The sequence below is a fragment of the Musca domestica genome, unplaced genomic scaffold (genome assembly GCF_030504385.1).
Source record: "Musca domestica strain aabys unplaced genomic scaffold, Musca_domestica.polishedcontigs.V.1.1 33, whole genome shotgun sequence".
In the NCBI taxonomy this organism is placed as follows: domain Eukaryota; kingdom Metazoa; phylum Arthropoda; class Insecta; order Diptera; family Muscidae; genus Musca; species Musca domestica.
The window spans coordinates 7,315,396-7,331,132 of NW_026712312.1; the positions used below are offsets into that span (position 1 = coordinate 7,315,396).

The 15,737-nt window shown below is 34.1% G+C and overlaps 2 protein-coding genes across 2 annotated transcripts in view; one reads left to right on the forward strand and one right to left on the reverse strand.

The window, feature by feature from the left end:
- LOC101888471 (protein AAR2 homolog) overlaps positions 1–15,737 on the forward strand; it is a 107,284-nt gene that overhangs the window by 84,141 nt on the left and 7,406 nt on the right. The window lies entirely within an intron of this gene.
- LOC105261634 (major royal jelly protein 1) lies at positions 7,513–9,339 on the reverse strand. Its single transcript, XM_011292977.3, has 3 exons — positions 8,777–9,339; positions 8,523–8,710; positions 7,513–8,448 (listed from the first exon to the last, which is right to left on the reverse strand). Exons 1-3 carry the CDS (start codon positions 9,198–9,200, stop codon positions 7,585–7,587), a joined length of 1,476 nt encoding a protein of 491 aa, XP_011291279.2. The 5' UTR covers positions 9,201–9,339; the 3' UTR covers positions 7,513–7,584.

The window sequence follows — 15,737 nt, forward strand, 5'->3', positions numbered from 1 at the left end:
ACCGCCAAATTTTAAAAACAGATACCAATAGTAATCTAAATATCAAATTTCAGAATTTTATCTTTATCCCTTTACCCAATACCAATTAAAGTACCATTCAGCACATTTCTTACAATTATAACCTCATTTCTGAAACCACATCTTTATCACAAAGCTACCACCAAAAGGGATCCCAATAACAATATTTCAAAATTCAGCTTCATCCGTTCAACCTAAACCAAATTATTCCAATTTAAATACTATTTAGTACTCATAAGTACTAATTTCCATAACAACCTGCATCATAGAATCTAGTAGGAATCTTATTTCCCAATTTCAGAATTCCAACCCTTTCGGTTCGCCCACACAGTACACATAAGTACGAATGTCCTAATCTTGCACTCCAATAGAAATATTATTTCCAAATTTAAGGATTCCAATTCTATCGGTTAAACCAAACCAAAATTTTACCAAATTTAGTACCATTTAGTACACATAAGTACGAATTTCTAAATCTTCCTACATACCCCAGTCTTACACTCTAACAGTAATCTTAATTCCAAATTTCAGGATTCCAGGTCTATCGGTTCGCCAAATACAATTTGTACTGCATTTGATAACATTTAGTACACATAAGTACGAATTTCCAAAACTTAATACATATCCTAATCGTAATTCCAAATTTCAGGCTTCCAACTCCATTGGTTCTTAAATTTTACCAAATTTAGTACTTTTTAGTACACATAAGTACGAATTTCCAAAACTTCCTACACACCCCAATCCTACAATGCAAAAGTTATAATATTTCCAAATTTCAGAATTCCAACTCCATGGGTTCTCGCTTAACATTAATAGTATCAAATCTACTACTATTTAGTACCTTCATACCTCAGTCTTGTAATGCAATAGTAATATTTAGTACCATTTAGTTCACATAAGTTCGTGCATATAAGTACAAATTTCGAAAACTACCTCCATATCCAAATACTACACTCCGTCAGTAATGTTAATTTCAAATTTCAGGATTCCATCCTCATTCGTTGCTCTAAATTCAAATTGTACCAAATTTAGTACAGTTTAGTACATTTCGAATACGTGAATACACACTTCCAAAACTACCTCCTTACATCGACAATAATCGTCAAACTTGATCTCCTTTCTAAATTTCAAGATTTTAGCTTTAATCACGACATGAACATGATACGAACTGGTATAGTATATGTTAGTACTTATGCAATTTCCAAAAAAAAATAATAATAAATAAAACCTTTGGGACATTTATATAAGATCATCAGCGACCCTCATCCCAAATTTAATTTCTAGCCCGACTGGTGTTTCAATTACAAAGGGTACCATATTTAGTACTTTTCATACCATTCTAGTACGACTTACCGAAAATCACGCCTCATCTGACACCTTTGGACCAAGAGAGAAACTGACCCAAATTTTCTTCTGTTGGAAGACCTTCGACCTTGGCCTTCTATGAGAAGATCGTCGGGTCTTCTATGAGAAGACCTTTGGCTCGTCTATGAGGAGACTTTTGGGTATGAACCTGTGTAACCACATTAGTATCGCTAATTGCTTTGTTATTTTTATGATCAGCTGTTATATTAGAAGCAGAGAAAAGTTTGTATTTACTCACAGAAAATTCGTACCTGTACAGTTCTGTTATAGGAGAGTTAATTTTCATTAAATGTACTGTCATTTCGAGATGCTGGTGTATTTAGTTTGAAATCTTGGTTTGGAAAACATTTCTTCTCCCCCTCAGTTGAAGCCACTGTTTGTTCTTCCCTGCTGAGTTTTCATGTTTGATGTTGTGTGTTTGTTTGAGTTGTTAGTGGTTGTCACAGACTGTTGATTTTGTTTTCAAGCACAATGAAACATACTGAGAACTATGGTCCAATAGACCAATATTGAAACTATTTCCCGTCAATGAAAAAGTTCTAGGAAAGATAAATGTATATTCTTGAATTTAGGTATGATGTTCCATATTGTTATGGCTGTAACTAAATAAAATCCAAAATTGGGAGATTGGCTTGTAACGTGCCAGTAAATATGGTTATATTTATTTCTTCAAAAAACAGTAAGGAAAAAGACAAAAGACGGGCGTGGCCGACCCAGTAACAAAAGAATTTATTTGGCTTTAGAGCAGTTATAGTTTGGTTTTAGGGGCAACTAATATATGGGAGGAATATCCAATTCTGAATCGAATTTCACTAAATTTGACGGATATATTTTAATATTTTATACCAAATGAGATTCTATAGAGTGCATGATATCACTTCGAAAAAATATAAATCGGAGCCGAATTCCACAAAATGGAAACGTACGCCCCGAAATTCACTCCACTTGGGTTGAGATTAGTCACTATTTGCACAATAAACCTGAAATCGGATTAATGATATGTATGGAAGCTACATCCAAATCTCAATAAAATTTTGGAAAAAGTATTTCCGAGCTCTATATACCATTCCGAGCTCTATAAGATGTCTGGATATCATTGTTGTCGAATGCATATTAAGAATGTGAGGGACTTAAACACCATATCGGATGAAACATATATATGGGAGCTATAGCTATATCTGAATTGATTTTACCAAGTTTGATGTACTTGCTTCTAGACTGAATTCGGTCGCATGTGCCAAAATTCAGGTCACTCGGACTGATATTGGCCATTTGGTGCACAATTAACCCGAAATCGGTTGAAGATATATATGGGAGCTATATCCAAATATGAACCGATTCTCACTAATTTTAATAGCGTTCATCCTTGGGCCATACAAATATTGTTTGGAAAATTTCATCTCAATCGGATAATAAATGCGACCCGCATTTTGTTCACAAGAATACAGAAATTATTACAAAAAGGCAAATGAGAGGCAAAGTGGAATCCAAACACGGTGGTTTACCAACGTCAAATGACAATGATCGATTGCTATCGATAAACTCAACAGAAAAAGCGATCAGCTGGAACACAATTGGGCATTCGGCGACATTATTACATAGACAAATAAAGGTATAGACTAAAAAGTTTTAAAATTTACCCCTTCCGGCAGATGTCACTATGGTTGATCTTGGGCCAGTAAAGTCACTCAGGGCTAGTGAAGTCACTCGACTTCGAAAACAATTTATTCATTTTTCTGCTATTTAAGTTCTATATTTTTATATTTTAGGACATAGTTGGGTAATGTAAATGTAAACAAAGTCACTGTTTCATTTTCAATTGATAAATAATAATAAATCATGAAAATATTCAATATTTTGTATTTTGAGAAAATTGAGTGAATATTTTAATGCTCTCACACAGCATGAACGACATCTATTGAAGCACTTTTTTCGAAGATAACAGATGAGACAACTTTTTAGTCTATGCCTTTATTTGTCTATGATTATTATCTCTAATATCATTTAGTTTCTCAGAGAGTTTCAATTCGTTTTCCGTAATTTTTTTTATTAAGATTTCTCTATTGATTAAATCATATTTTTCACAAATTTGTAATTTCCATTTAAGATTTGAAGTGGAAACACCCATATACCCTGTCCAATCTTTCAACTCAATCATTGTTATCACACACACTCACAATAACTTCTCAGGTATTAACGATCATGCTGGGCTGGCGGCATTCGATACGGTATCAAGTGACCAGTGGTGTGGCCAAGAATTATTACAACTGTCAAAAGATGAAAAAAAGGTCTTTGATGTTCACACACGCACACACATATAGCGATTATTTATTTGTTTACATTTTCGAAACAAAACCCAAAACGGGAAAAAGCCAAAATAGCTGTGTTGCTACCATTAAGTGGAAAAAAGGTTTTCCATTCTCTATTACCACGGATTGCGTACAACCAACCACTTAATACTGTAAAATGCCATGAAATTGATTTACTGGTTCCGCGGTGGGGGAAAACCACATAGAAGCCAATATAAGAAGCAACCAAAACAAATTCTTCCCAAAGAATTCTTTATAATTTTATTGGCCATATCGAATCTCACAGTTTTGGTAAAAAAATGACCACTTTGATAAAATTTCCAGAAGAAAAATGTGGGCGTGCATTTATACATGCGTTGGTTTTATTAGCATGCGATTAGATGGGGTGGGGTCGGGGGCTTAAATGAGTTGGGTTCATAACTTGTCTGTGATGTTGATTCCTGAGTTTTATTGACACAGGTTTATTAGGAGGGTTTCAAAGAATGTAACAAAGGCTCATTACATTGATGGCAGTTAAAGTTATCACTATTTAGTTAGAAGCAATATATTTTGTTTGTAGGTCCAATATTCTAACATCTACAAAGATATGGAGAAAAGCGAACGACATATGGATATTTTCAAGTATAAACTGTCTGAAAGTGCGGTGACGAAAATTTTATTAACTGCGTTTTTTGTACGTTAAGCCCTTATGTTTTGAAATAAAAGTAAACAATTGTGACTGTTTTTCGTCGCCTGAGAGAAATTGTAGGCGAAATCAGGAAACCACAGAAATCACTACGGCAAACAAAAAATGTAAAAATAAAATGATTACCGGTACCATATATTGAACTCCATATTTAATTAGATAATGTCTGCACGCATTTCAAACAAAAAGTTCTAAGTAGCACGCATATTGATAGACAGCTGCTAAGGACAATTCGAATAGAAGAAAAGCTTACCTGGACATAAGATGGGGAACAACAAGTATAAAATTCCGCAAACAATTACATTGTGCAACAAAATTCAAGTGGATGTTTGGTCCTTTTTGTATGATTTTGAAGTCCAAGTCCATCTGAGTCCAAGTCAAATTATTCTTCAAAAGTATTTGTCATAAAATTCTACTACACGCGAATACAACAAAACACATTTTAGGGTTTAACGGTACTTATCGTGAATTCATGCAATATTCTGCAAACCTGAGAGACGGAGAAAAAGACATTTTTAGAGTTGTATTGCTGAGGGTTTACTGGAGGAACAATGTACAGTAAAATCTTAACACCTTAAAGTTTTAGATTCGCTCCAATGACATTTTTTTAATCAAAACTTAATTCATCGTATTAAATTTTCCGACGTTCAAGGTTTTATTTATCATTCAAGATTTTTTTCGAAAAGAATTAGAGTAAGATTTTTACATTTTACACCAAAAAGTCATGAACATTTTTCACTTTGAAGATTACCGATGAGGATATTAGTAAAATCATTGAACAATGGACCCACATGCAATTTTTCTGTCCAAAACTATTTAAATTTCTACATATACAGACGCTAGAAATCAACAGTGACCTCAATGTCAAATTTCAGCTCTTATTAATCCCTTATAATATTAAATATTGTACTATTTAGTACTTTTCATCCAATTATAGTACACATTTCCAAAACCATCTAAATATCTGAGATCCAGATACCAACAATGACCTCAATATCAAATTTCGCGATTCTAGCTCCATCCCTTCAACCAATATCCAATTTGGTACCACAATTATAGTACGAATTTCCGAAACCACATCCAAATCTCAACCTTAGATACCCACAGTGAAATGTATATCAAATTTCATGATTTTAGCTCCATTCCTCCACCCAATTCCGAATGTAGTACTATTTAGAACTTTTCGTACAGTTTTAAAAGTAACCTCAATATCTCAATCCCAGTTACCAAGAATGACGTCAAATCAAATTTCGGGATTCCAGCTTTATATATTCACTCAATACAAAAATTAGTAACATTTTAGTACTTTTCGGACAATTATGGTACAAATTTACGAAAACACCTCCAAGTTTAAATTTCAGATACCCACAGTGAAATTTATATCAAATTTTAGGATTTTAGCCATATTCCTCCACCGAATTCCTTTCGTACCATTTAGTACTTTTTGTACAATTTTTAAAAGTCACCTCCATATCTCAATCCCAGATACCAAAAGAGACCTCAAGATCGAAGTTCTGCATTTCAGCTCTATCCTTTCACCCAATATCTTATTTAGTACCATTAAGTACTTCTCATACAAATATAGAACGTATTCCACACCAATGCCAAATCTCAAACACACATACCAATATCAAGTTTGAGGATTCCAGTCGTATCCCTTCATCCAATACCCAATATAGTACCATTTAGTACTTTCCAGCTCTATCCCTTCACCCAATACCTAATTTAGTACTTTTCGTACAAATATGAAACGCAATCCACACCAACGCCAACTCTCAACCACAGATACCAACAGAGACCTCACTATCAAATTTGAAGATTCCAGTCCTATCCTTTACCCAATACCAAAATTTGGTACTATTTTGTATTTTGCGTACAAAATTTAGGACACATTCCAAACCAATACCAACTCTCAAACACAGATACCATCAGTAATCTAAACATCAAATTTCAGATTTAAATCTTTATCTATTCAACCAATTCCAAAGATAGTACCTTTCAGTACTTTTAGTACAATTATACTATACATTTCGGAAACCACCTCCACATGTCCAGGCTACACATGAATAGCAAACCTAATATCAATTTTCAGATTTCAATACTATCTGTTCACCCAATACCAAATTGTACTAAATACGGTAATATTTAGTACTTTTCGTGAACTTGTAGTACACATTTCCAAAACCACCTCTTTATAACAAACCAACCATCAACTGGGAACACCAATACAAAATTTCAAAATTACAGCATCATCCGTTCACACGGTTCGCACTCTTAGCACGTATTTCCAAAACCATCTTCATATATCAAACTGGTTTTCATTCAACCAATACCAAATTTAGTACTTTTCGTACAGTTATAGAACATATTTCCGAAAGCACTATCTTTTCACCCAATGTAAGATTGTACTAAATACAGTACTATTTAGTACTTTTTGCGAACTTGTAGTATACATTTCCAAAAACACCTCTTTATAACAAACCAGCCACCAACAGGGGCCCCCAATATAACATTTCAAAACTTTAGTTTCATCCGTTCACCCTAAATCACACTGTTCCAAATTTCGTACCATTTAGTACAGTTCGCACTCTTAGTACACATTTCCAAAACCATATTCATATATCAACCTGATTTTTCAACCTAGATTCTCATACCAAATGTCAAGTTTTTAGCTCTATCCGTTCATATAATACCAAATGGTACCATTTCAGAAGTTTAGTACCATTTTAGAACTTTTCATAAAGTTCAAATTTCCAAAAACCCATTGGTACATCTATCCTGCACTCCATGAGTGACTTTCATTCCCAATTTCAGAAATCTAGCTCATTCCATTTGTCCAAAACAAATCATTTAATTTTTAGTACATTTTAGTATTTTTCGTACCTTCTAAGTACGAATTTGCAAAAACCCAATACTGACCCTTGTTCAAAATTTCAAGATTCTAACTTCAGCTATTTTATATGGGTGACGATTCTTAGTTAAACAGTTATTTTACTAGTCTTTTATGTATACAGATTGGAAGAATTGTGCTGCAAATTCTCTCTTCTCTCTCTCTCTCTCTTTTTTTGCATGAAAACAGTAAAAAGTAAACAGATATACTAAATATCTTGTCTAAAGTAACGAATTGTATTGTTTTTTTTTAATAAAAATACAAATAATTAAAACTAATCAGTACATTGGAGGTGTCGGACCCCCTCCATCTTACAGCTAACACGGTAGACCTAACAACAGTTCATTCAAACCACATTTCTGCACCCGATAATTGATTTCCTTCAAATTATTTGTTCCGCTAAAGAATTTCTGGGCACGATTTGACAACATCCAAACTTCAAGTTTACCCTCGGCATTGGGTGCAATTTTAAGACCGCCAATGAACTGCAGGGTTTTGTGATTTTCTGCCAGCGTTATGCGATTTTCCGCAGTGTACGGTTTCCTTATATCCCAACCAACAATTCCAATTGGATTTAGGAATCCACACAACAAATAGCCGTGCGGTGTCATTGCGGACACCGTGCACTGGACACCTCTTTGGCCGACTGCATGGAAATCTTTTAGGCGGGCCGATATATCTCCGATACGAAAATAACTGCCATTGTTAAGAACATCCAGTGGAACAGCAGCCAAAAGATCATTGCTCAACGAATGAAAATATAACATGCGTTGCATATTCAAGCCATGTGGAGTCACAGACATGCCGAATACCCCATCCAACAGTTCAAAACTTTCACCAGCCACCGTGTGTTTGCTGAAATGTGGATTTGGATAGGTAAAACGGTTTTCAATACGCCACGAATCTCGTTTCTGATGATCGTAGACGACGAGGGCAAAAGAGGTTGCATCCGCCAGATAGGCAAAGGTTTTCTCACAACGTCCATGGGGTGGGGGATCGGCCACATCCAGCACAATCGTGACCAGACGACTGTAATCTTTGACATATACCTTGCGTGGCAACTCATAACGATGGACCTCTCTGTGGCTGGGTATGTCGAAGACAACAATTTGGGGGCTACAGGTGTGATTTCGGCCAATTTCACCGCTATCCAATATCCACATGCGATTGCAGGGATCAATCTGGAAGAGAAAAAAAAAATTTGAAATTAGAAAGGAAAACAAAATCATAAATGGGATTTACAGCCTTTACTGACCATAACTCTGTAAACCGAGGCCAGACCCTTGCAGTTGGCTCCATATGAACTGTGCCAGGAATAATCAGGATAGGCTTCCAGTTTTATGCCAGACTGACCAGGTTCATTGCGAACCCTCGCCAAAGAGTATGGCGGACCTCTATCAAAACGTGGTATGGTCATAAATACCTGAGTGCGACTGCCATCACCTGGAATTGAAATATATTTTTATTTTCTTTATAACCTTGGAATTCTTGAAAAAATTGGGGTCTCACTTGGCGAATAGACATCCACATCTATGGGCAGTATATTATTCGGTTTATATCGTCCATCTTTAAGGGCTGCCTGCTTCTCCTCTTCCGAGGGAAAATCAAATTCCAATGCATTGCCTTCGAAGACTATTTCCATAGGTCGATTTTTACTTGTCGGTAGTTTAATCAAAGGCAAATCAAGATTATCAGAAAGTAAGGGTTTCAACAAAATATGGGCTGGGTTTTTCCTATGTCCTGCTGAGAAATCTAATTCATTTTCCGGATTATAATCGTATTTGTACACGGAAACCTTGGTCTGTACCAATTGTGGGCTAAGATGATATTCACTGGAATTGTGAAAATTTTCGGCTGGATCGAACGATACATGCGGTGGTAAATATTCATATCCTGAGGTGGGTGATAGTATCAGTGAAAAACATAGCCACATTTTGGCACTGAAATAAGAGAAGAAATATTAAAAAAAATATTAACATGAAAGCAGATTTGTTCACGTTTATTTTTGACCTGATTCGAAGTCAAATTCTCATTCCTTTAAAATTTATTTGCTTTAATATTTATTGTTAATGGGTTCTCTTTAACTGGTTTTTATGAAAGCAAATGAAAAAAAAAAAAACGATTTGATTTAACAATTAAACCAGATTACCAAACCATTTTTGACCGGAATTGCTTTGAGTTCAACGGTTTTATAAAAGATTACACGAAATTTTAAATTGGCTAAGGTGGATGAATTTCAAGAGGAGCATTTTCACTTTCACTTTGCTAGAAAAATAGACAAATTTTCGATATTAATTTTATGGGGTCTAAACTTGGCATTTCATTAAAAAAAAAACTTTTCTTGGTACACCTCAAACAAGTTTAGAATATAGTCGCCTGGTTAAAATCATTTTTGTAAAGATTACAGCGTGGATTTTAAAAAAGAGGTACATCAAAATCTTTACTGATTGACTTGATTGCGATATTCAGTATTTAGACACATTTCAAAGGAATTTTTATTTTCGGAATTCTTGGAATTTGTATGATTTTGGCCAAATATTTCAAGGAAAACCCGGGCCGACTATATGATACCCTTCACCTATGCATATTTAGTAGAGCCCTCGTAACAAAAGAAATTATTTGAAGTAGACCATACCATCTATCGATCTATAGCTGCTTTAGAGCAGCTATAATTTAGTTTCAGAGGGAACAAATATACAGGGTGAGATGAAAAACTGCAACCAACTTCAGACTGCTGTCATTTCTAAGCCACTCGCCCGACAGCTGTTAAAATTATTCCATTGACAGCTAATTATATTTTTTAGAAGCAAAGACCTTTATAAGTACAAAGGCATTTTGGTAAGAATTTTCCAGAAAAAAATATTCGTGATGGAATTCAACCGTGATAGTGTGATTTCTTTACATTCGACTGGAAAACCACAAGTGGCTATCGTTAGAGCACTCCAGCATTTAAATGTTAATAAATCTTTTGTGTCTCCTACCATCGCTCATTACCGTGATACTGGTAGCGTAGCCCGACGTCAAGGAAGGGGACATCAGCAGAAATGGTTCGAAAAGTAAAGAAGCGACTTGATCGAAACCCGCGTCGCAGTGGCCGAAAAATGACTCGTGAGCTGAACATATCGCAATATTCCATTCGGCAAATATTGAAAAATGAGCTCGGTGTAAAACCATTGAAATTCCAAAAAGTGCAAGAACTTACACCGCAACAGAAAGAAAATAGACTCAAAAGAGGTAAAGACTTGCTTCGCTTGGCCGAAAGTGGTGAACTGCCGAATTTGGTTTTCTCCGATGAGATAACATTCGTTGTCCAGCAGTTTGTAAACAAACAAAATGATAGTGTTAACCTGCCGAAGAGGTCAGCTGAAAATGTGCACCTTCGCTTCAAGCAAGCGCTTCGCAACATTCGGACAGCGTGTGACGATTTCATTGGCCGTTTAAAGCCTATAATTCATACCAAAGTTGACCAATTCAAACAAATGTAAACTTATTCTAAAATTTGATGCTATTTCCGACATTTTTTGCTTTCATTCAATAAAATTTAAAAAAAATGTCAAAATTATGACGTTTGACTTTGTTGCAGTTTTTTTTATCTCACCCTGTATATGGGAGCTATATCTAAATTTGAGCCGAATATTGTCTGGACTGCACTTTTTTCACAAGAATATATGGACGGACGGACTGACAGATAGACAGACTGACTGACATGCATAAACCGACTGAGAAAGTGATTCTATGAAGACCCTCAAAAGTAACTATGGATCTATCTCGTTTGCTTCTCCATATTACAAACAAATGCACAAATACATAATACCCTATACCACTATTTGGTGTGGGATATAATTATATAAAGGTCCCGGATTTTCATATATCCCTTAGATAACATTGCCTCCTTGAAAGTTTTATCATTTTACGGCTAGAGAGGGTTATGGAGTCAAAACGTGTCTTGTCGTTTTTTGCTCTCTTTGGAGTAAATCCGTTTCAGGACATTTCAATCGATCCATCTGTCTGGCTGATGCGCACGATAACTCTCGAAGGGAGTATCCGATTTGGTCCAAACTTGGTATATCGTAATATTATTATTCAGCTTAGATTGAGTTCGGAGATGGGCGATATGGGTCAATTCTTTCTGGTACTTTCCCCACAAAATTTCGAATTTTTCAAAAATTTTTCCTGCACAGAAAGATAATTGATAATCCGATTTTGGTCCTACAAACATATTTTAAAAAGTGTAACTTTACCAATGCCGGAGGGTATTAACAATTCGATCTTACTGTATTAAACAGCTTTTTTACTTGTTCATTATAAGTGCATTCCTTTGTGTTTTTTCTTCGAATATCCAAATAACACCTCTTGTTACAAAATCTTTTAACAAACTTAACGAAGATTCTAATTTTACTATCCAGTGAGAACTTTGTTTTCATTTTTAATGCAGAAAAGGAAATCATAAGTCTTTTAATCGGGGTAGATTCCTCAAATCTCCTACTTTTACATAGTCCAGAAGTAAAAATGTAATCTTCTAAAAACCGATTCTTTAAAATTATTTTCCGTTTAAATGTTCACATTCGTTGTCCAATTATATATCACATTCTTTTGTTATATTTTTCGTAATTTCCATAAAAACATCTTTATTTCTAGCTTCGCTCAGTAATATTAAAGAATTTCCGATGTTAATTCATTTAAGAATCTTGTAAATAAAAATTCATCCATCTAAATTCATCACACCGTCGAACTTTTTAAATATTTTTTACTGTGTTTTAATTTTTCTTTGCTGCATTCCCAAATTTCGATTTAATTTCTTTTTAGTAATTGATCCAGTTTTTTTTATTTTTTTATTCGTTTAACTCACATTTCACATTTTAAACGATTCTTCTTATACATTGTGGGAGGAATTTGATTTTTTGGAGTGAGATAAGCGTTTACCAACCGACTACTTTTTATGGCACATCAAAACCGACTAAAGATGGTAAAGTGGTAATGCATCGTTTTGCGGCCATCCAAAAACAAATCCTGCCACGGTTTATTTATTGAAATGAAATGCCAGTGCAAAACATGTACTAAAAGTCCGGTTTTATTTTAGTTAATTGAATTTTAATTTGACAAATGCATGATTATGCATTGAGAGAATTTGTAAATACAAAAAATGTTTCATTGCTCCCTTCATTTTATATTGCGGAGACAATAGAGCAGAGAATTTAGGTCATTCACGACAACTTAAGGATTTAAGTTTATTTTATGAACATTTATTAATATTTTTTCACGCACTTAAATTAATAATTGGTGTGTTCGTTTCCAATCATTTGTACAAATGGCAAGATAACGCATGTTGTACTCTTTAAACTCTTTACACCTTAGTACTGGAGGTCGTTTATAAGCTTTCTACATTTTTTAATACTATCTTAATAAGTGACTAAGTCATGAAAGTAGAAAGGACGCTGTGTTTGATCGGTCCGAATTGTTTATACCCTTCACTATGAATGAAGCTTAAACCCGGCTAATAATTTAATTTGATTGTTGTGGAGAAGACCTTTTATACAATTTCAAGACATAAATTGATACTTGTGCCCTGTGAAATGCGGCGAATAAAAAATAATTTGCCATCTTGAAAAGGAGGGTATATTCATTTTGTCGTTCCGTTTGTAACATGTTTAAATATTCGTCGTAGACCCCATAATGTATATACATTCATAATCAGCATAAAATTCGAAGTCGATTTAACGATGTCCGTCTGTCTGTCTGTCTGCTTTGGTATAGCCCCCATACAACGGTATCTCCCGATATTCGGTATTTTGATGACTTTTGCCACATTTTCCCACGAATATGTCTAAAAATTGGTATTTGTGGGTCATAATTGGTTCTAATGTTTCCATTACCCTAAGGTGGAGGATATTAAAAGTTCGGCCCGGTCGAACTTAATGTTGTTTTACTTGTTTTTTAATCAATATCTCCTCTTTTTGCGTCCACTGCAGCTTTTGAACTTACAACTTTATAATAAAAGACACTACCCATTTTATCATCTGCTTCAATAACTTATCGTTTTTTTCTCCGTTTGCCGACAACGAAACTTGGACTCGATAACTACGGGTTTTAAGCGTATACGCTCAGTTTAGTTATTTGAATATTATTCAAATACATATGTAATTTTTTGTTAAAATCGATTCAAATTCAAATATGTTGCCCAAATTTTCAAATTTGAATCAAATTATTTTTTTTCCTTCAACATCCCATAGCTTTTGCGGATTTAAAATACTACCTACACATAACAAATTTAGTTTAATTGCTCGATCCCGACTATTATTATTAAATGCACCTAGAATTTAAGGCTGCTCAAGAATATTTATTGTTTATGTGGCTTCAACAAATATACCGGTGTCCACACCGGTATAATCAAAATCGTATACCCTATCTATGATGGTGCACTTCGAACAAAGAAAAAGGTTTATTTGACACATTTTTTGAAAAGAAAATGGTTCAACATTTATTAGGACCTAGTCAAAGCATGAAGGTAAAACAAAGACCAATTACAATTACAGAAAGTAGAACAAAGCTACTCCCTAAATACAATTTTTTTTCTTCTGGTGCCCCCCTATTCTGTCAAAACATACACACAGTTTGTATATGTGTGTGTATTCTTATGAATATAAAATAAAATAATTTGAAATTATTTCCAATTCAGTTACAGAAGAAATGCATATTTTCGGTGTTGATAGACAATAAATTCTAAAATTTTTAGACAAAACAGTATTGTCTTACTACCTCAGATTTAATTTTGCGGAATAACCCCAACATTCCATTCATGTTTTGTAGTTTTCCCCCAATATAAAATTTAATATTGATCTATTATCAATCTATTTATTATTACAATTTTCTTTATTAAATAACATGCTATATTGTGCTCCTAAAGATATGCTACACAATATGATAATTATAAAGTATGTGAAAATTATGCCAAGTTTTACAATGTTGATATGTAGCCCATGTTGAAGTGATCCGTTAAAGTGAAATACGTAACACAAAAAAAGTAATATTAAGCAATTCATATTTAATTTGTTTGTAATTTCAAGGATTAAATTTGTTATAATAACTAGAATGATATTAAAAAATCGATTTGTATTTAAATATTTTAACTAAAAATTAAATTAAATTTATAAATCGAATTTTATAATTTTTAATTCAAATAAACACATTCGCAATTCAATTTTGAAAAATAACTCATTGGCCACCAGAACACAAGTGCCGGCCATGGTGATGGTGTGGGCCGCCATAACAGCCAATGGTCGCTCTCCGCTCGTATTAATTGACCGTGGCATCAGAATAAATGCCGAATATTATCACGAAAATATTCTGGAGGGTTTATTAAAGCTTTGGACATGTAAACATTTTGGCCGCAGACCTTGGACATTCCAACAGGTGCCAGCCAAGAATTGTTAGAAAATCAGGTTACTCGCTTCATTTCCAGCGCATAATGGCCACCAAACTCTCCGAATACCAATCCGTTGGACTATTGTGTCTGGAGTATTTTGGAAAGCAAGGTTGGCACTAAAAAATACCAAAGTGTCGATCACCTCAAGCAAGCGCTTCGCCGAGAATTGACCGAGCAATATTCGGGCAGCGTGTTACGGTTTGATTGGCAGTTTGAAGGCCATAATTCGTGTCAAAAGGTGACCAATTCGAACAAATCTAACTTATTCTAAAATTTGATGCTATTTCCGACATTTGCTTTTGCTTTCATTCAATAAAATTAAAAAAAATGTAATTTTTTGTTTTAAATTTTAAATTTGACTTTGTTGCAGTTTTTTTATCTCACCCTGTATATTTACAAAAGAGAACAAAATCGCCTTACTCTCCGAGATAGAAATAGCTTTTCATTATTTAAACCGACATAGACACCGGAGAGAAGGTGATATGCTTAAATTGGCCATTATTTTGGTTCCTTACAAACTTTTGGAACCAAACCAAAAAAATTCTCCAAATAAAATTTTTTTTATAAATTCGCCAATATCCACGTATAAAGATAATTTTTTTCCAAGTCTTATCAAAAATAAATTATTTCGATTGGTTTCAATATTGACAACAAATTTTCTGTTTCGTTGATTATGAATATTTGAAAACCGCGATGTGATGAAGGGGAAGTTACATTATCCCCTTCATCAGATCATTCCCACTGTCTTAATATAAATTAAATTTTAATTATCCAGTCATGTGAACAGGCGGCTTATTTCGAGATTACATCAAAATTCATTGGTAATTTGAAATAGAATCAATCAATGCAATCGTGGTATGTGTGATGATGATTATGTGTTTCAAATAATTACATATTTTTATTTAATTATTGTTGTTTGGAGAACAAATCTGTTACGGATGCAGTAATTACAAATGGTTTTGGAGATGTGATAGGCATGTCAGTGTTATTTTTGGAAATACCCAAATATCTCTGATTCAACAAAGAAAGTCAAAAGGAAAAGGGAAA

Coding starts and splice junctions, on each gene's coding strand:
- LOC105261634 (XM_011292977.3), bottom strand. CDS start 9,200: ATGTGGCTATGTTTTTCACTGATACTATCACCCACCTCAGGATATGAA. Junction 8,711..8,776: donor TGTGGATGTCTATTCGCCAA/GTGAGACCCCAA, acceptor TTTCAATTCCAG/GTGATGGCAGTCGCACTCAG. Junction 8,449..8,522: donor CCTCGGTTTACAGAGTTATG/GTCAGTAAAGGC, acceptor TTTCTCTTCCAG/ATTGATCCCTGCAATCGCAT.